The sequence below is a fragment of the Lathamus discolor genome, chromosome 9 (genome assembly GCF_037157495.1).
Source record: "Lathamus discolor isolate bLatDis1 chromosome 9, bLatDis1.hap1, whole genome shotgun sequence".
Lineage (NCBI taxonomy): Eukaryota > Metazoa > Chordata > Aves > Psittaciformes > Psittacidae > Lathamus > Lathamus discolor.
Window position 1 is genome coordinate 5508602 of NC_088892.1, and position 21481 is coordinate 5530082.

At 43.8% G+C, this 21481-nt stretch overlaps 2 protein-coding genes and 1 long non-coding RNA gene across 3 annotated transcripts in view; 2 read left to right on the plus strand and 1 right to left on the minus strand.

Annotated features, from left to right (window-relative positions):
- The first annotated feature begins 158 nt into the window (after positions 1-158).
- LOC136019624 (uncharacterized) lies at positions 159-5671 on the plus strand. The gene is made up of 4 exons (XR_010614977.1): positions 159-303; positions 4043-4149; positions 5055-5224; positions 5439-5671. It is a non-coding gene; the product is annotated as an uncharacterized LOC136019624 (long non-coding RNA).
- A 17-nt stretch (positions 5672-5688) lies between these two features.
- On the plus strand, positions 5689-19112 carry LOC136019628 (uncharacterized). The gene is made up of 8 exons (XM_065690002.1): positions 5689-5725; positions 6000-6118; positions 9768-9873; positions 11374-11547; positions 12286-12385; positions 15056-15144; positions 16370-16508; positions 17918-19112. Exons 2-8 carry the CDS (start codon positions 6055-6057, stop codon positions 17924-17926), a joined length of 681 nt encoding a protein of 226 aa, XP_065546074.1. The 5' UTR covers positions 5689-5725; positions 6000-6054; the 3' UTR covers positions 17927-19112.
- The window catches only part of COL4A6 (collagen type IV alpha 6 chain), a 123880-nt gene continuing 120232 nt past the window's right edge, over positions 17834-21481 (minus strand). Inside the window, exon 45 of the mRNA XM_065690003.1 lies at positions 17834-21040. Within this exon, the coding sequence (XP_065546075.1) occupies positions 20780-21040 (261 nt within the window). The 3' untranslated portion in view covers positions 17834-20779. The remainder of the gene's footprint in view (positions 21041-21481) is intronic.

Consider the following 21481-nt stretch of genomic DNA (forward strand, 5'->3'; position numbering starts at 1 on the left):
CCTTTTCTCTATGCTGAGAGGAAGCAGGAATGCTTGCTCCAGCCCCAAACTGTGCAGGGGCCTCAAGCTTCCCCTCGAGCTCATGGAGGAAAGAAGGAGGCCGTTAACCCGGGAAGCTGGGAATTAGTAACAAAAAAAAAAAAAAACAAACAAAAAAAAAAAACCAAAAAAAGGAGGAGAAGGACAATTAAAAGCAAGGGGCTTCCTCCTAAATCCGTCGTCCCCACACAGAACCGCTTTGCTGTCCTGCAGGGGGCTGATGAGGAAACGCACTTGCACCAGAAACAGCCGGCTGATGCGCAGGTAAAGATCTCTACTGGTGCTGCGAGGAAAAAGTGGCGGGTTGTAGTAGTGGGGAACTCTGCTTTGAAAGGGACAGAAGCACTCATCTGTCGGCCTGACCCAGTCTCAAGGGAGGTGTGCTGCCTACCTGAGGCACGGATCAGGGATGTTCAGAGAGGCTGCCTGCTCTGGTAAGTCCCAGGGACTATTACCCACTTCTAGTGATCCACGTGGGTGCTAGGGATATAGATAGCAGTAGCCTGGGGAACATAAAGAAGGACTACAGAGCCCTGGGAGAGGGGCTCTGGAGCTCAGATAGTCTTTTCGTCAATTCTCCAGGATAAAGGGGAGGGCCTTAAAAAAGCTAGGAGGATTGGCCAGGTTAATAAGTGGTTAAAAGGGTGGTGTCATAGTCAGGGGTTTGGGTGTCTAGAACACGGGACCCAAGTTTGTAGGCCAGGTCTACTGGAGGCTGGTGGAGCTGCTCTGATAAAGAAGGGGAAGAGTGGTTTTGGTAGGAGGCTTGCCAGACTTGTCAAGGATGCTTTAAACTAGATATGTTGGGGGACGGGGGCATCATTCCGTCCCAACACACCCAGTCAGTTGCCAGTACCTGTAATAAATGCTCGGAACAATGTAGAGATATTCAGCCGCTCCAGCAAATAAGCCGGCTTCATTTGGAGCTCGGCTCAGATGCCTCTATACAAATGCCCGTAGCATGGGGAACGAACAAGAGGAATTAGAGATGTGTGCACGTCTACGGGGGTAAGATATAATAGGCATCACAGAAACATGGTGGGATGGCTCCTATGACTGGAGTGTTGGAATGGAAGGTTACAGGCTCTTTAAAAAAGACAAGCCGGGCAGGCAGGGAGGGGGAGTTGGCCTTTATGTTAGGGATAGGCTGGAGAGTATGGAACTCTGTCTGGGGGCAGGTGATCAATTAACAGAGAGTTTGTGGGTCAGCATTAAAGGAAAAACAGTGATGGGAGGCATTACTATGGGGATCTGTTACAGACCATCTGATCAAGAGGAACCTGCGGATGAAGCACTCTATAGACAGATGGGAACAACCTCACGCTCGCAGGCCCTTGTCCTTGTGGGGGACTTCAACCACCCTGACATCTGTTGGAATGACGGTAATGCATGGTACAAGCAATCCAGGAGGTTCCTCGATTGTGTGGAAGACAGCTTCCTTCTGCAAGTAATAGAGGAGCCGACAAGGAGAGGTGCCACGCATGACCTTGTACTCACCAACAGGGAAGGCCTTGTTGGAAATGTGACTCTCCAGGGAAGCCTTGGATGCAGTGATCACGAGATGGTCGAATTTGAGATCCTCAGGACAGTGAGAAGAGCACGCAGCAAGCTCACTGCCCTGGGCTTCAAGAGAGCAGACTTTGGCCTCTTCAAGAACCTGCTTAGTAAGGCTCCATGGGATATGTCCTGGAGGGCAGGGGGGCCAAGACTGTTGGTTGATATTCAAGGATCACCTGCTACAAGCTCAGGAGTGCTGCATCCCAACTAGAAGGAAGTGCAGCAGGAGGGCCAGGAGACCTCCTTGGATGGATAAGGAACTGCTGAGGAAAATTCGAGGGAAAAAAGAAGTTTACAAAAGGTGGTTGCAAGGACAGGCAGCCTGGGAAGAATACAGAGATGTTGTCCGGGAAGCTAGGGACCAGGTTAGGAAGGCTAAGGCCCAGTTAGAATTAAACTTGGCCAGGGATGTTAAGGATAACAGGAAGCGATTCTACAGGTATGTAGCGCATAAAGAGCAGACTAGGGACAATGTAGGCCCCCTTCGGAAGCTCTTGGGAGAACTGGCTACCCTGGATTTGGAGAAGGCTGAGGTTCTGAATGACTTCTTTGCCTCGGTCTTCACTGGCAAATGCTCCGACCACACCACCCGTCTTGGAAGGCAGACGCAGGGACTGTGAGAATGAAGACCTTGGGCCCACTGTAGGAGAGGATCTGGTTCGAGACCATCCTAAGAACCTGAACGTGCACAAGTCCATGGGACCTGATGAAATCCATCCGCAGGTCCTGAAGGAGCTGGTGAATGAAGTTGCTAAGCCACTGGCCATCGTATTTGAAAAATCATGGCAGTCAGATGAAGTTCCCGACGACTGGAAAAAGGGAAATATAACCCCCACTTTCAAGAAGGGGAAAATGGAAGACCCGGGGAATTACAGACCAGTCAGTCTCACCTCTGTGCCTGGCAAAATCTTGGAGCACATTCTCCTGGAAGGCATGCTAAGGCACATGAAAAACAACAAGGTGCTTGGTGACAGCCAGCATGGCTTCATTAAGGGGAAATCCTGCCTGACCAATTTGGTGGCCTTCTATGATGGGGCTACAGAACTGATGGACAAGGGTAAAGCAGTTGATGTCATCTACCTGGACTTGTGCAAAGCATTTGACACTGTCCCACATCACATCCTTCTCTCTAAATTGGAGAGACATCAATTTGATGGATGGACCACTCGGTGAATAAAGAACTGGCTGGATGGTCGCACAAAAAAAGTTGTGGTCAATGGCTCGATGTCCGGCTGGAGACCAGTAACGAGTGGTGTCCCTCAGGGGTTGGTGTTGGACCGGTCTTGTTCAACATCTTCATCGCTGACATGGACAGTGGGATTGAGTGCGCCCTCAGCAAGTTTGCCGATGACACCAAGCTGTGTGGCTTGGTTGATACGCTGGAGGGAAGGGATGCCATCCAGAGGGACCTTGACACGCTTGTGAGGTGGGCTGATGCCAAACTTATAAAGTTCAACCATGCCAAGTGCAAGGTCCTACACCTGGGTCGGAGCAATCCCAGGCACAGCTACAGGTTGGGCAGAGAAGAGATTCAGAGCGGCCCTGCAGAGAAGGACTTGGGGGTGCTGGTCGATGAGAAAATGAACATGAGCCGGCTGCAGTGTGCGCTCGCAGCCCAGAAACCAACCGTATCCTGGGCTGCATCCAAAGGAGCGTGACCAGCAGGGCGAAGGAGGTGATCCTGCCCCTCTGCTCTGCTCTTCTGAGACCTCACCTGGAGCATTGTGTGCAGTTCTGGTGTCAACATAAAAAGGACATGGAACTGCTGGAACAAGTCCAGAGGAGGCCACGAGGATGATCAGGGGCTGGAGCACCTCCCGTATGAAGACAGGCTGAGGAAGTTGGGGCTGTTCAGCCTGGAGAAGAGAAGGCTGCATGGGGACCTCAGAGCAGCTTCTGGTACCTGAAGGGGGCCTATAGGGATGCTGGGGAGGGACTCTTCATTAGGGACTGCAGTGACAGGGCAAGGGGTAACAGGTTAAAACTTAAACAGGGGAAGTTTAGATTGGATATAAGGAGGAAATTCTTTCCTGTGAGGGTGGTGAGGCACTGGAATGGGTTGCCCAGGGAGGTTGTGAGTGCTCCATCCCTGGCAGTGCTCAAGGCCAGGTTGGACAGAGCCTTGGGTGAGATGGTTTAGTGTGAGGTGTCCCTGCCCATGGCAGGGGGGTTGGAACTGGATGATCTTAAGGTCCTTTCCAACCCTAACTATTCTATGATTCTATAAAGTACATGTTAAGAGTTGATTTGGTAAACATGACAGCATCACACCTGTTTCACTTATGTTGGGGGGCAAATCTTCACCTCTGAGGTACTGAAACATACATTCCTGGTGAAATCACTGCAGTAATGTGCAGCACATGTAAAATCTGGAATGCTGAGCATTAATGTGTCTTAAATTTTGAGAAGTGCTTCCATTTTCTTTTCATGGTGATTTCTTCTAAAGGATGCTGTAGCTCAGAGCTTGGGAAGGAAGGCTTTTATCTGTACTGGAGGAACGACAGCAGATAGCAAATACATTTCTCTCAGTACAACTCCATGATAATCTTGCAGGTAAAGTAATTTGCCAATCCAGCGGTCATAAATAATGTAATACATGATGTGACCTACACTGTCACTACTTAAAAGAAGAAAAATTGTGTGAATAAGTAATGTGGCTATTTTGATGGCAGATTATAGTTACGATTCTTGAATAACTTAAGAAATACTGTAAAGATATTTTAGTGAATCTGTGTCATTACCTTGTGAAAGTTCGTAGTACCTCTGAATACACTGAAATACAGAAAGTGGATTTTAAATCTGAAAAGAAAGTGGGGTCCAAAAAGCCTGTACTTCATAAAAAGGAACATGAGTATGCACAAGGTTGTAGTTTTCATATTCAGTTGCAGAGATTCTAAGAAGCAAAGCTCAGATGCATGCTCGTGGTGAGCTGCTGTCAAGAAAGACCGTCAGTGAGCCCTTCTGGAAGTTATGATATTTATTTTATCATATATTGATGTGCTCTTCACTTCAGAGCAAGCATACAAATCAAACTGAAATGCTAAGGAGGAGGAGATCCAGAAGTTGGGAAATCTTGTTACACTTTTCATTTGAAGAAACTTCTTTGCATTTCAAAGTCTACTGGCGGGATCTGTTTCGTGTTGCAAAAAATGAGTGATCGGTACATACTAACATTATAGAAGAGAAAGGAGAGGGAAGTGGAAATGTCATCACTGACTCAGAAGTGGTGAAAGGGGACATGCGTTTGGGAGTTCTGAGTTTACTGCAGGGCAGAGTCGGAACACAATCAAGGTGCAATCAGTTCTTTGCCCTTTTCATTTATGGGCTGGAGGAGATTGCTTTTACTCAGGCAAAGAAAAGAAAGTCCTTGTGTTTCCCTTGCTGTGATCAGCTAATAGATCTGAACTGAGGCTACCATGGGTTTACGTGTTGGTAACTTCTTTGTGCTTTCTTTGTAGTAGTCCTAATACCAGCATTTGAGAGATAAGTACCTTGCTTTCTGTTTGTGCCTCCCTCTGAACCTTGGCTACGCAATGGCAGTACAAAGTATTCTCCAAAGCTGTTTTGAAGCAAATCTGAAATTAGTTAAGGTTAATGAGCAGTTGACTGGCTTCAACCATTAATTTTGGTGAGTAACTTTGCTTTACTTACAGGTCTTTATTGGAGGAAATAAAATGAATTTAGGGGTAGTCTACCTAGACTGTAGTTGTGGAATGCGTAACTTTTCATTTGATTGTGCTGTGTTCCAGAAACTAAGACAGTAAGAGACAGAACCGGGTGCGCTGTGAAATGTAATTTCTGTTTCTACCTAATGGCATTTGTTTTATTTGTTGTTACCTAAGTAGGCACTATAAGAAGAAACCCACTGATGGCCTCTGCAGCCCACTGTGAGGCCTGGTCCAAACCTGTTGCATTCAGTAAAATGCCAACAATATCACAGAAAAGCAGTTTCTGCATCCCTGTCTCAATCCAGTGCCAAAGCCCGAGGTAAAGGTGTTTGTTTATCACACAACCTGAAGCTGCACACAGCTGGAACCAGAGAGGGAATTCCCTGTCAGCTGGAAGAACAAAGCATGTGTGTAACACACGCTACCCCAACGAAGGATCGTGCCATTGCTTTTACTGAGGTGTAAGTTAATTTCTCTGTTCTTTGTGAGTGTGATTCTGGGATCTGCTACAAAGAACTGTTCTGGCAGGGCTGAGGAGCTGTCTTTTGTGGGTGGTTTTAACAGTATAAATGACAACAAAATGCTTCAGCAGTAGCTGGGATAGATGCTCACTTCGGAAATGGTGAACAGGGAAGAGTCTAGCAAGCCTTTAAAAAGTGATCTAGGGAAGACAGTATCTTGGGAAAAAATGTAGCATTCCAGTCCATGATGGCTTTCTCCCTGTTATTCTTTGAGACAAAGAATTTCAAGACAGTCGTGAGGCGTTGCTGGGCAAATTTCAAAGCAGCTCATGGTGCAAACATCAAACCCAGGCTTGGAAGAAAATGCTGCAGCAAAGAATCAGAAACTTCCAGGTAGAAGGACAAATGTCTGGGATATAACTTGGTCTATTGACTTTCTCCTTCCCTTCTTTTACCCAAAATTCATCTCCCCGTTTTATGCAGTCAGATTTTTACTTTCTATCCCTTTTCTGTATATATGGGTATATACTCTTTAAGTATATATGGGTATATACTGTTTAAGTGTATATGGGTGTCCTGGGTTTACCAGGAGCCGTTTTGCTCCTTCTTAGTAACTGGTGCAAGCTCTGTGTTTTGAATTCCAGCCTGGGCAGAGAGCTGATAACACCGATTGGTTTTAATTGTTGTTTATATACTGTTTAAGTGTATATGGGTATATACTGTTTAAGTGTATATGGGTATATACTGTTTAAGTATATATGGGTATATCCTGTTTAAGTGTATATGGGTATATACTGTTTAAGTGTATATGGGTATATCCTGTTTAAGTGTATATGGGTATATCCTGTTTAAGTGTATATGGGTATATACTGTTTAAGTGTATATGGGTATATACTGTTTAAGTGTATATGGGTATATACTGTTTAAGGCATACTCAAAATTCAGCTTGGGGATTTTTAATTTTTTTTTCCTATCAAATGTTTTTATTTTAAAAAACTCTATATCTGAAAGAGAGCCACAGCTTCCACTTGTGCTACGTTTGGATACCACAAATGAAAGAGCGCTGAGTTGAGTCACTAGCAAAATCCTAGTGCGAATTATCATGAAGTTGCAAGTAGTAGTCTTGGTATAGATTCCTATATCAACACTATGATTTGAAATACTTATTTCTCCTAGCTATTAACAAATGTTCTGGCAGTAATGAGGAGGAATATGCGTGATACTTCATGCCAAGCTCTGGGAGAAGTTTAGGTAAAATCATGATATCGGAAGTGAGCAAATCAAGAGAGAATCAGGCATTGCAGCCGTGTTTTGTAATGGAACAGGTGGGTTGCAGGAAGAAGCGTTGGCAATGTTCTACATGCTGCGGCTGTGATCAGAGCAGCAGTAAATATTGCAGGAAAACCTCATTTTTTTCTAGGAGCAAAACCATCTTAAGAGCAGCCTGATGATAACCTCTAATCATAATTTTTATACTCTTGATCCGGGTCTTTGATGTGTCTTTCAAACCAGTGTATATTCAAGGAATTTCATCTTCAAATACATTTGAAGTTTATCTTTAAAAGGGAACATAACCCTAAAATGAGACCAGATAAATGCTTGTGACGGGTACTTTTGTGTGCTGAAGCTTCTGTCGTTAAAGGAATACTTTGTGTGTGTATTCGAAAATTCAGAAATAGCAAGATTGATGAGACGTTTTTATGGAACTGCCCAGCTGTCATAAAAGGAAATATGCTGGAGAAGTTATCAGGAAGTATCTGTTCCAAGTTAATTAGTAATTCTCATAGAGGAGGATGCTGTAAAACGAGCTCAAAATCCACGATCCTTACCTTGCTACAGTAAGGGTAGCAGAAAGGAGGGTGCATTCTTCTAGCAAAAACTGGAAGAAACTTTGCGACAATGGGCTTCAGGATGTGTGTGCTGAAAGTCTTGCTGTTCGTCCTGTTTGTGGCCAGCGATGCACTGGGTGAAGAAGCTTTAGAACGTAAGGCATGGCTGCTTTTTTGCTTTAGAGCTTGTCAGAATAGGGACGTGTCTGTCAAATTCCAGGCTTACCTATGGTAGTGCTGCTGTGGTATCGCAGTCCCAACGGTCTTGCTTCTGAGGAAATTCTCCTTATGGCTTAGGTGGAGTTTCTTTTTAATACTGGGAAGGCAGTGAAAATGTCAAGACCTCTGTGTGACAGCTGCTTGCCTGTGTTTGCTGTTAAAAAGTGTTTCATAGTTCTTGGGTTCTCTACTGCCAGGAGCATGGGGATATTTTACAGGCACAGCTATGCAAGACAAAAATGCTTTTGCCTTGGTCAATGGGGAGGAAGGGGGTTTCCATGTTTTTTTGAGATAAAGACTGCTCATAGCATAGTTCTTCTACCTAATAATGTCGTGAGTTTGTTAATCCATCTTTTGCTGGTGGAAAATCCCTCTTACAATAGCAAACCGGTGATATTAATGATGCTCTGATACTGACTTTCCTCCTGTCAGTTGCCAGGTAGGCTCAGAAGGATCTGCTCAGAGATCTCTTCCAGTTCTAACTTTCTGGCTTCATTCTAAATGTGCATCTTATGATAAAAAGTTACACAAAATTTTATTCAGCTGTGTTGGCTGTTTGGGGGTTTTTCAAGTACCATAATGGTGCTTGGCCTTACAACGTACAGTCACAGTTTTGGTTTTTCTCATCGGCATCTCCAGTGGTGTCTTGCAGTTGCTTGTTTGGTCACACATTACAGGTCAAGATGTTGGGTTCATCTCCGTAAGTCATAGACTTCAGTGGCTTTGCACCAGAACCTCTGTGTCAGCTCGTAGCTTGCTGGTACGAATGATGAGTACAGCATAGTCCTGGTTTCAGCTGGGATAGAGTTCATTTTCTTCCTAGTTACATGGTACAGTGCTGTGTTCTGGCTTTAGTCTGTGAATGGGGCTAATAGCACACCTGCGTTCTAGTTGTAGCGAAATGGTGTTTATACTAAGTCAAGGACTTTTCAGCTTCTCATGCCCTGCCAGTAAGGAGGCTGATGGGGGAGGACAGCCGGGACAGCTGACCCAAACTGGCCAGAGGGATATTCCAGGCCATATGGTAGACTCAGCATATAAACTGGGGGAAAGCTGGCCAGGGGCTGCTGCTCCGGTACAAGCTGGGCATCAGTTGGCAGGTGGTGAGCAATTGCATTGTGCCTCGCTTGTTTTGTATATTCTGATTATTTTATCACTGATGATATTATCATTACTATTTCCCTTCCTTTCCTGTCCTATTAAACTGTCTTTATCTCAACCCATGAATTTTACTTTTTTTGCCAATTCTCTCCCCATCCCACTGGGCTGGGGGAGTGAGCAAGAAGCTCTGTGCCTGCTGGGTTAAATCACAACAAGCATTCGGTCTGAATCCCACACCGGAAAGAAACAGGTAGGAGAGAATGTAGTGCTTGAGTGTCAAACATGGTGACTTTTGATGTCTTTATTAGCTTGCTGATGAGGAAGCTATATTTAGACGGCCCTATGCCTGTGAAGTACTGTTAGCACTTAACTTCTGGAACATGATTTACAGCCCGCGATGTTTACACAGCAAAAGAGATGGAGGAGAACCGACAGTAACACAAAGCAAATCCTTTTGTAGACCAAAATAAGGAAGAATCCAAATACAAAACACACAAAAAGGTTTTAATTTGGGTTATAATTAATTAGAAGGTTTGAGTCTCAAGTGGATTTCATGAGTTTTAGCCTTTGCCAGTAACAATTCGGAGATGATACATAATGGAATTCAGATACAACCATACTTCAATGATGCCATAAAAGTCCTAATAACATAAGCCATACAGTTTACTGTCTAACTGGAAGATGGGTACAAGTCAGGGTAAAGTAACTTCAGCTAAACCGTTTCTCAAATAATTTCAGAACTTTGAAGGGGCAAGTCACTGGAAAGCAAGATTTAACATCCAAATAGCCAGAGTTCATCATACGAATCAAATTTCTGGGGTAATTAAGCCCACTAAACAGTATCTTACGGTGTAATGGCAACAACTAAATATTGGGTTTGTTTTAATTTACAGCCAGCTGCGCTGGAGTTAAGGACTTTGGGGCCTGCCTGGGTAATACAGACAACTTCTGTCCTACCAATATTTCTTGCCAATGTAAAAATGAAAAACCTTTCTGCAGGTAGGGGTGGTGGTGGTTTCTTTGTTTAAATATATACTATGTAAGTGCAGCTCTCAAATATAGTCTTAATGATGAGCTAAATTTAGACTTTGCAATGTGATTCATGAAAGTAGATGTTGATCGTCATTCGCGACCTGTATAAGCTCATACAAAGCATCACGTCCGAGCTCTGAGTGCAGCATTTTCTTTTTGGGGTATGTGTAAGCCATGTAATTTTTTAGGTAGATAATCACTGTAATCCTCAATTTTCACATGCTCGCTGTTGTCTTGGATATTTTACCTTAGAACTGAATTATGCTGGGTAATGGCAACTTTTTCCTCAGGTTGACCAAAATTTCTTTCTTTAGAGTTAAAAAACCCTCCCAGTATCTTAATCCTATTCTTTATTATGTAGTGTTTTCTTTTTCCTTGTTTTAAAGCCATCTAGTAATCTGAGCAGAGAATCTTGTTCCTAGATCCAGCGTATTCCTTTTTTACCTATAGCTTGACCCCTAGACTTGACAAGAAACTAGCAAGAAAATTATGAAGCCCATATGATTACCTGGTGGATTCAAGGCAATGCTTTCTCTGTGACACAGTCTGCTTGTGAATGTGCAGCTAGCCTCCAGCTGTAGCCAACAGAGTACTCTGTCTAAATGTTAGTGCAACTCCAAAGAAATAGAAAGCTGCATTCTTGAAGCTATAATTATGTGTTCTAATCATATCCATGCAAATACTGCCTATGAAGAGAAGAATTTTCTGTGGTGGGAGATCAAGGTCAAACTTTCAGAAAAGGTTCCCCAAATCCAGACTGTTTGCACTAAGAAATGTTGCAAAATGCCTATCGAAAGAACCTTCCCATCATGAGAATTGCTGTGACAAGAGCAGAATGTGTTCTAGTGATGTCCTTTGTATTAGCAGAGGAAGTGATGCTTTGGGAGAGGAAAAAAGGAAGCCCTGAATTTATGAAAATAACTTGGCTTTAAAAAACAAACAAAAAAAAGCAACATTCTTATCCCATTCAAAGTCTTGCTCTTAAAATCAGGAGGGACATAGTCTGTGATCTACTGTGGGTGGTGGTGCTGCTTTTTCATAGAAGGTGCGTCAAGTGTCGTAATGATAGATAGAAGTGTGATGTCTCAGTTATAGCTGCGTGGTCTGTTTTGGAAGTGCAGAAGCTTTGCCATGCTTACAGCTGATAAAAAAGAGATCTTTGACCTGAATCATGACTCGGGCAATATACCCTGTTCTCAACCAAGCTTATTATCTTGGACTTACTGGAATGCTAACTTGGACTTGGTTGACCTAGAGCCTGGCAGAGTGCATTTGCATTCAATCTGGAATAAGATGTGCATTACTAAGAGGAGTAATATCTTCAGGCAAGCAGGAAAAATATGGAAGCCTTGACCCCTGTAGTATTCAATAATAAATAATCATATAGCAAAATAGGTTACTTTTGTTTGGTATTGGTTATTTTTAAATTAAAAGAACGTTGCTAAAAATCAGTATTTTCATTTGCAGATGTGATTACTACAGAGTGGACTGGCAGGAGTATTGGTACATGGGCCCCAAATGTAATCACCGTTGGAACACTCTAGATTTCATTTTAGTAGCTACTCTTCCTGCAATAGCACTGGTTATCATAGCTGTTGTAATATTCTACTGTGTCTACCACTGCAAAAGCAAAAAGGCTGGGTAAGTTACTCTGGATGCAGTTAAAAGGGGTTTTATAACCAAATTGGAAGGAAAATATAAAATAAAGTGGTGTTCTGATTAATTCTTAACCTCTGGATATGTAAATCAGCATCTGGCATCCTCTGCTACAATACTCAATTTAAAATCAAAGCACCTTACCAGAGCATTTAACAGTTATTTAGCGTTTAACCACTAGGCACAGAACTTCACTTTGAGTCATTGCTTCTTGGAATCATAGGATCATAGAATAGTCAGGGTTGGAAAGGACCTTAAGATCATCCAGTTCCAACCCCCCGCCATGGGCAGGGACACCCCACACTAAACTAAACACAAAAGTGTTTTGAGTGTTATTGCTTCTATGAAAACAAGAAAAAACCAAGGCTGATAAACATCGACGAGAGTCTTGGTGATTAAACACAATTCCTCCCATTCTTGGGTCCCAGGCATTGGAAATTTGAGCTGCTTTTTGATTTCCTCACCTTTTTTTTTCCCCACCGACGCCTGTCCCAGGTATATAGACAACATGTTCTTATTTCCTCTTTCAGCCCCCTTGGTGTGTGTCGCTGGTACTCCCTCTGCCACAGAACATGGTAGTTATACGTAGCTCTCACGTAGCCGTTGCCACAGCACATCTAAACCTATGATGCGGCTGTTGAACCAACCAGCAGTACAGAATGATTTGTCAAGACGCTCAAAGCTGTCGCTCATGCTCTAAATTCTCCTTGTTCCTCCAACCAGGAACCAGATGAATTCTCCATACCGTGAAGCACACCAGAACCATGCATTTACTCCTGAAATGGCTGGTAACCTGGGGCACGTTTACCAGCAGTCGCCAAGGGTAAGAGATGTTGGCATGTGGGGATATGACGTGTTCCTAACTCCAGCAGAAGGCAGGCAGGGTTTTGTGAGGCAACAGAATGGTTTGCGAGTAGCACAAAAAGGTCATCTGCTAAGATTAAAGGTAATCTGAGCTTCCTTTTCCTCCTGGGAGTGATGCTTTCCAGGGATGTTTTTGGAGGCTGGGGGGATCAGTGGAGATGATCGGAAGGATATGGCTGTACTAAATGTGTTGTTCATCTTTGTCATCTCTCAGCTGCATGGTCTGTGAATGACAGCATGTAACTACTGGTAGTACGTAAGCCCTTCCAGAGTTCTAGCTTTATTTATTTGTTTAAAATTCACTGCCTACAACTGAGTTAGATTTGGGGCTAGAATATTTGGCCATTTTCTGATTAATTTTTATCTAGAAAGGAGAAATTTCCTAAATCAAACCTGAAATGAATTCCCTGCATCCCCTTTGTAACAGAAGGGTTCACTGGGGCCTTTGCAACAGTCCCGTGAGGCAGAGTAGAGGTTCGTCTCTTACAGGGTTACAAAGGTGATGTGGGACCGAGCGGGCACTTGAATGTTGGTCCCCACAGACCAGACTGTGAAAGTGGCCACTTCTGTGGCCAGGCTCAGGTGCTGCCATGGCAGCCTTTTCCATTAGGTGTCCTGTGCTTTATATAGAGATCATAGCTTGAACTAGTGCATATCAGAAGAGCAGTAAATGCACTTCAAAAACAATACAGGAAATATGAAATACAAAGTGGCTTGAAAAGGAATGAATTTGTGTCTGTTCTTTTCCTCATTTGGGACTTTAGTGGTTATCCTACATATGAAGGAGTGAATAGCGTTTGACAAGAAAACATTTTAGGCTTGCTGAGAAAAGAAAGAAAATAATCTAGTCTGATCCATCATTTCCTGTTAGATGTATTTGTAAAGTACTAGTATCATAGAATCATAGAATAGTTAGGGTTGGAAAGGACCTCAAGATCATCCAGTTCCAACCCCCCTGCCATGGGCAGGAACACCTCACACTAAACCATCCCACACAAGGCTCTGTCCAACCTGGCCTTGAGCACTGCCAGGGATGGAGCACTCACAACCTCCCTGGGCAACCCATTCCAGTGCCTCACCACCCTAACAGGAAAGAATTTCCTCCTTATATCCAATTTAAACTTCCCCTGTTTAAGTTTTAACCCGTTACCCCTTGTCCTGTCACTACAGTCCCTAATGAAGAGTCCCTCCCCAGCATCCCTATAGGCCCCCTTCAGGTACTGGAAGGCTGCTCTGAGGTCTCCACGCAGCCTTCTCTTCTCCAGGCTGAACAGCCCCAACTTCCTCAGCCTGTCTTCATACAGGAGGTGCTCCAGTCCCCTGATCATCCTCGTGGCCTCCTCTGGACTTGTTCCAGCAGTTCCATGTCCTTTTTATGTTGAGGACACCAGAACTGCACACAATGCTCCAGGTGAGGTCTCACAAGAGCAGAGCAGAGAGGCAGGATCACCTCCTTCGCCCTGCTGGTCACGCTCCTTTGGATGCAGCCCAGGATACGGTTGGTTTCTGGGCTGCGAGCGCACACTGAAGCTGGCTCATGTTCATTTTCTCGTCGACCAGCACCCCCAAGTCCTTCTCTGCAGGGCCGCTCTGAATCTCTTCTCTGCCCAACCTGTAGCTGTGCCTGGGATTGCTCCGACCCAGGTGTAGGACCTTGCACTTGGCATGGTTGATCTTGGATATGCAGTGGGGAAAAGCCTCCCTTCACCAGGAGATGGTGCTGTTTAATGCTTAAACTAATTCTAAGAGGGCTGCAGTAAGTCCTCCTTTCTCCTGCTCCACGCCGCACGCTGCAGTCCGTGGGATGTTTCTGCCTCATCTCCTGGACGTGGTGGTCATGAAAACGTGCGCTTGTAAAAAGCCATTGGTAACTCTCTGAGCTTTTGCTGTCGTGCCAGTCAGGCAGCAGTGTCTGAGAGAGGCAAGGGAGGAAACCAGCATCTGCATCTGAAAGCATCAGTTCCTGCAGATGAACTCCCCTGAACTCCTGCTCTCCAGAGGGTACCTTGCTTATGAAAACTACTTCAGGTCATTCTGTTTTTAAACAAAGCCACCTTTAGCAAATGAACATCGCTTACGAGTTTTATGAACCACATGGAACACTTAGTTTGCCTCTTCATGGTGCTTTCCTTCTTTCCCCAGCAATGCTTGGTAAGACAGCAGCCAGCCTGTAAGCTACAATATTCAATTGATCTTAATTGTATTTAGTTTGATTTTTGACTCAGTTTTGCATAAATCAGAGAAATTCACTGTTATTTGTGGAGTAGCAGCATCTGTCTGAAATGTGCAATCATAAAACACTCGACAAAACGCCCAGGCCTTGCTAAAACCCTTAATACCTGGTTTATTTAATTGTGCAGAGACTTACTGGGCTGGATGTTCCTGTTATACCTTAACAGTTACGTTTTCTGCATTGCCCAAGTATGTAAGGGCTTTTCTTCTGCTGAGTCTTCTAGATAAACTGCATTTACACATTTCAAAATGTCTCTAACAAGCATTATATTTAGTAACTGATAAATGGGTTTACACAGGTTTTTTATACCAAACACAACTGCTGATGTACCCCGTGAGCTGTTCTGTAACTTGCTGTCATTTTGCTCTGTGTAACCACCTGATCCCCTACATGCAGGACGTCTGGGTTGAAGGAATTCCAAAACCCGTGCTGAGAAGACAAGATTTTGATGATGCCCTAAGCCTGAATCAATCAGAGAATGGCAGGTATGCTGCTGGGATGCTGTCTTTTCGCTCATCTTCACTTACGCTCTAGTTGGGAGACTTAAGAATTACTTCGTAGCTTTGCCAGTGGCACAGCTGACAAAGATCCAGCGAACAGTGAAGCTGTCAACGCGTTCTTCACGTACCTTTTGTGGCTTGAGGCTTTGATAGAAGTTGTGTTTCTGAATTTTTCCTTTATTCTCCTGGGCCTTGCATAATCCCAGCGGCATCGCTGCAGGAATGCTGGGGCTGTTTTGTACATCATTACTAAACATGAACGAGCACACGGGGCCAGATTTATCAACTTGCTAAGACTTAGTCTGTTTCCCCAGTGAAAAAGGTGTGTTTATCTTGTTTCTGAAGCTAAATCCTGAAATACGAATTTATCCAAAGGGTCACATAGAATCATAGAACAGTTTGGGTTGGAAAGCACCTCAAGATCATCCAGTTCCAACCCCCCTGCCATGGGCAGGGACACCTCACACTAAACCATCCCACCTAAGGCTTCATCCAACCTGGCCTTGAGCACTGCCAGGGATGGAGCACTCACAGCCTCCCTGGGCAACCCATTCCAGTGCCTCACCACCCTAACAGGAAAGAATTTCCTCCTTATATCCAATGTAAACTTCCCCTGTTTCAGTTTTAACCCGTTACCCCTTGTCCTGTCACTGCAGTCCCTAATGAAGAGCCCCTCCCCAGCATCCCTATAGGCCCCCTTCAGATACTGGAAGGCTGCTATGAGGTCCCCACGCAGCCTTCTCTTCTCCAGGCTGAACAGCCCCAACTTCCTCAGCCTGTCTTCATACGGGAGGTGCTCCAGCCCCTGATCATCCTCGTGGCCTCCTCTGGACTTGTTCCAGCAGTTCCATGTCCTTTCTATGTTGAGGACACCAGAACTGCACACAATGCTCCAGGTGAGGTCTCACAAGAGCATGGCTTTCCTCTCATAATTACAAATGGATTCATTTTCATTACTTTTTAGAAACACAAGTGTCCTTAGTTGTGCTGCTTTAAATTCACTTTCACCTGTGCTTGCAGGATGAGGGTTTGACAGTAAAATGAACTTTAAAGGCCAAACATTTACATGTGTTCATGTTATTGCCTCAGTATCCTGCATGCAGAAGTGAGCTTTGTTATTTTTACATTTCAGTTGAAACTAACCCTTCATGTAATCTGCAGTGTATTATTCCACATGGTTTTAATAACCTCTTTTACCTGTTTTGCACAGCCCCATGCATCTTCAGCCATTAAGGAGACCAGATGCAGCAACTGACTATTTTTCTAACCAGCAACATCAATCAGAGAGATTTGGCTATCCACGTGCTGATTTGCCTTATGCAGATTATGCAGCAGGGAGACAGTATCAGGTATGTATTAATAACATAGCTATTTATATATTTGTATCATCTTCTGTCTTGGTGCTGAGTATGAATTATCATAATCCAAATTGTTAGTATCTATGTCGCTAAGGAAGGATGCGAACTAATTAAAAGCCTAAACCCCATCTTTTACTATATGGGTGTTTTCTATAGGAATATTTAATACCTACTAATTCCATTCTAGACTGGGTCAATTCTGCAATGTTTAAATCATTTTCTGAGTCATTTACACTTAAATACTACACCTCCTGTCAAAAGGGTTTTCACCAGAGAGCCCTCTAAGAACAGCCACTGCAGTCAATACAGACATATCCCTGCAGCACTGGCAGAGGAATCACTAGAATTCTATGCTCTGACTAAATCCTGAATGATGATACAACCAATTTCCACCGCTGCGTGAAAAAGATGACTTAGTAGTTCTGGTCAGGTACTTTCCGCGTAGGAAGCATCTTTCCTTTGAGACTCTGAGGCTTCTGTTCGCCTCCCTCCAACACTTCGTAATTCAAACCTACTAAAGCTTCACAGGAAGTTGCTGCTGTGTGTTTTACATACAAATAGTGTGACACGCAGAGAAATCAGTTATTCCAGAACCTCTGAAATCATTTCTATAACCAAGTGATCTACCAGGCATTTCTACCCTCTAACAACTGGGTGATTTATAAACAGATGTGCTTACTGTAAGACCTTCCGGTGCCTAAAAAAGCCTCACCAAAATTGCTAAATGTATTAGTCAGCTGCTAATGTCTGCCTGGCCCAGCTCTTGATAGATCACTATTCCAGCATTACAGTTGGTTTAAGCCTTTGTGTTACTTCTCTGTAGAAGCCATCAATAATTGGTATAAATTGTCAGCAAAAAAACAGGCATTTTTCTTCCTAATGGAGTGCGAAAAAAGACAAAATGGGTCAAGTTTATTGCAAAAACACGTTAACATTTTACAAAAAGAAACCCCGCAGTTCAGAAAGTCACGTTTCAACTGCAGAAAAGTATTAGAAGGGTGGGGGCTTTGTAAGTGAGAGAACAATTAAATCCAAAGGAGCTGTGACATGCTTTGACTGTCTTTAACGAAGGTGAGAATATTACTGGTGTATTTTATTGTACAAGTAAATCTGTTGCAGCCATGCATTGTATCAGAGCCTGCAATCTAATTTATCCATCTGAGGGATGTTCTTCCCCTCTCTCTTCCTTAGTTTGTGTGCCCTGTCTCAATACGTTCCGGTATTTGCATGAATATAATCTCCCGAAGCTCTTACTGAGTACACATTCAGAAGCAGCACAATATTGAGATACTAATAAAAGAAACATATGCATCTAGTTTGATTAGACACACATTATTTTAATAGCAAGCAGACTGGAGAGCCTGTGTCATGCTACTGATTTAATTCTAATCTCTTCACAGAAATACTAAGTACCACTGCTTCTTATATCTGAAATGTTGTGGAATGCCGCATGAGCAATGGACAATCCAAATGCTGAGAGATCAGTAAGACCCTGTGGGCTGGGACATAGAGGAAATAAGCATAACTATTATAAAGCACTAAAAGTTATTGCAAAGAAAAGGCATGGAAGATAACTGGCGTCTGCTTTGTTTACTGTGTAACTGTTGACACCTTTTGTGCACACCTGATTTTACAGGTTACACAACTGCTTCTAGGTGTTGCTTAACTTGCTGCACATCTACTGGGACACGAGGCTCTTCTGTTATTAACTGTATGGCCTGTGCCTAAATGATGAGAAGTACCCGTCACAAAAAGCTGCCCTTACTCAGAAGAAACTCGTGAGAATTCTTCTCCAATTACAGCATGAGAAATGACAAATACACCCGTTAATCATCGCTCCTCCTCGCTTGCTTCCCAGGATGGTTCATCTGCATCAGAAGGAAAGGGTTGTGTGTGTCCACAGTTCTCAGGAAGGCCTGTCACAGGCAGCTTTTGCCACGGACAGTTTTTGTTTCTTGGTGTCCCTCTGGCTCACCTGTTTATTTGTGATGTTTGTTCCACTCTGTGTCGTGATCCCCCTCTGCATGCTGCTGAGCTGTGATTCCAAATGAATGCTCTTCGTAGGACCACGAGTTTCTCTTACCTGTAATTATGAAGGTTGTAGCATGCAGAGCCTATTCATGTACCAGCTGTACCCTGACTGACAGTGATTTGGTTTTCCCCTTAAAGAGCCAGTGTTTAACAAAAGAAAACAACAAATTACATACAGTTTTGACCTGTGGAGCAAGATCTTTATTCTTGTTACACTAATCACCTGCAGAACTGGGTAGAAGGTAAGGCTCTGCTCTCGGGCATAGCCATGGAGTTTCACTGACACTGGCAGTACTGCACAAATGTGACAGAAGTACTGGCTAATGCAGCAACCTCAGCTTATAAGCCCATTCACCTGTCCCTTGATTCTTTCTCACTTTGTCTTCCTTTGTCATCCGGTTGATCCTAACAGAAATGGTTTGCCTTAAAATGCAGTGGCTTTGTCTGTAACCTTTTCTGTAACTAATGCCAATAAATGAAGCTCTGGAACAGTGATACCTTAAACACTAACAAACAAATAAAAGATACTGAAGTCCTGGCTACGCATTACCCATTTTCCAAAAAGTCTCAAGCACATTATTTTAACATTTATATTAAATGGTTATTTTTCCTTAGTATTAGGTAATATGTGAAACTATCAGAGCAAATCAGGATCTAAGATTTTAGAAAGGTGAAAATATTGGCATTTCAATTTGACTTTCCACCACTCCTTTGAAAAGGAATGGGAGAAAGAGATAAGGCAACCCTGGCAAATACCCAAATAACCTGGCAGGAGAAGCTACCTGGAAGGCAGGCCCTTAGGCTGTTTCAGTTGTTTTACAGAGAATGAGGCTTTCCCTATCAGTCAAATAAAACTTGCTGGTTTCTTTTTTTCCCTCCTTAAAATCCTTTGCTGAAGAGCCCCGAAAGCTTTCTCAAGACAGAAAATGCAAACGTAAAGAGTTATTTGATGGTATTTTGATGGGAAGAGCAAGCTAACAGTAAATCTCTGTATAAGCCGAGAGCAGTGTCTGCAAGGGCCTGGGCCTTCACAAGTTTCTCAGCTCTTGTGTGCTCTTGGGTAGTGCCAAACTGCCGACCGTTAGCTTTGATTTTAAAGATTACTATTTACAATAGCAATTCATTGCTTGCTGTCACCTGAGCCCTCTCTAAGGAAGAGCTTTGGCCCAAAGAACTGGAACAGCCTCTAGCGAACAAGCTTGTTAGAAAGAAAACTATGGTTTTAAGAAAGGAAAACAAGTTCAGCTACATCCATATTTAACAAATTTAGCCTTGAGATGCTAATCTGGAGCCTCAGTTTAGACACTGTTCCATTAAACCCTTCATTTTGGGATGGGATGGTAATGTACCTTCCTGGGGCAAGGTAGCAATGATACAAACAAAAAAAAACAGCCAAAATATTACTAGTGGTGTAAAGTGATTGATGCTATTGTATTGGCTGATGCCAATAAAGCATTTTTGTGGTATTTAAATACACAGAGGAGAATTGAGAGAAAAAACTTGAGATATTGATAGTTAGAGGCAATCGGAGGTATGGATAAGCTTAGGATTTTGACTGTATACCAAATGGTGGCTTTCTGCCTCTGTCCTTTTATTAAACATGAGTGGACCCCTTCTTCTATGGCTGTGAAGAAAAGAACAGCTCATCTGTTTAATAAGCAGAGCAAAACATCAATCTTTGAGTCATCCTAAGTAAATCAGTTGACAGCTGTTAATGCTCAGTATTTCTAAGTCACATGCAATATACTGATGAACTGCAGCTAGCTCTGCATTTCATAGGAGAATGAGCCTTCATTCCCTAACACTAGACCAAATACTGCTTGCAAAGACACTAGTAAGGCGTAACTTCTGATAAGTCATATGATCTTGAAGTCATAGGATTCTATGAGAAGTCTCTGTTGGACAGAGGAGTGGTGCAATGAGAGACATCAGCTACTCTTCAGTCTGAATAAGGAATGCACATAGTCTTGCTGAGGTAGCCATAAATGAGGGGAAAACCCCACTGAAGTAAAAGCATAGCACCATGTTCCATAAGAAAAGAGGTTTCAGAGCACTGGTGTTTCCCTCCTCTGTGTGCAGTCAAACTCCTGGACTTTACACTTGACTGTCATAGAATTCTGGCCGTCTTGATTCACCCATCAACCACACACAAACAGGTTTATGAACTTATCCTTCTTCACATCAGGGATGCCTAGTCTTAGGTAACAAAGGCTGTTACTGCGTTTTTGTTACTACAAGTTCTTCATGCACACTTGGCAGCGGCTGACCCGTGTTCGAAGCTGTCCTGCTTTCAGAGTCTCTGAGGGAGGAGCACTGACAAACTGCTGCGACTGTTCAACCGTCGTCAGCCAGAAGCTGTACTTGTTTGCAAAGTAATGGCACGTTCCCCGCGCCCCGTTGCATTCAATGAAGGGAGTAGCACGGAAATCCTCCAGGCAAGAGCCAGGGGAGACGAGGGACTGGCCTCCGCCTTCTGCACCAGCCGCGGTATGCTGAAAGAAAGATGGTGATCAGGAGGAGTGTGAAGGAACAGAGTGGGAGGTCCAGTTGCATGGTTGAAAGGAATAAAACAGGCACCCACAGCTATACCTGGGCTGCGTGTATCTGTTCTGAGTCAGGGGTAGAGGTAAATCATCACAAAATCCCAGGCTAGTTTGGGTTGGAAGGGACCTTAGAGCATCCAGTTCCACCCTCCTGCCATGGGCAGGGACACCTTCCACTAGAGCAGGTTCCTCCAAGCCCCTCTGTCCGACCTGGCCTTGAGCACTGCCAGGGATGGGGCAGCCACAGCTTCTCTGGGCAGCCTGTGCCAGCGCCTCAGCACCCTCACAGGGAAGAGGCAAAGGAATGTGCATGGGCTGCGTATACCAAGGAAAACCAGCTTTTCCCTTGCAAGATGGGAAAATTTGGAAACAATAATGCTGACTTCATCG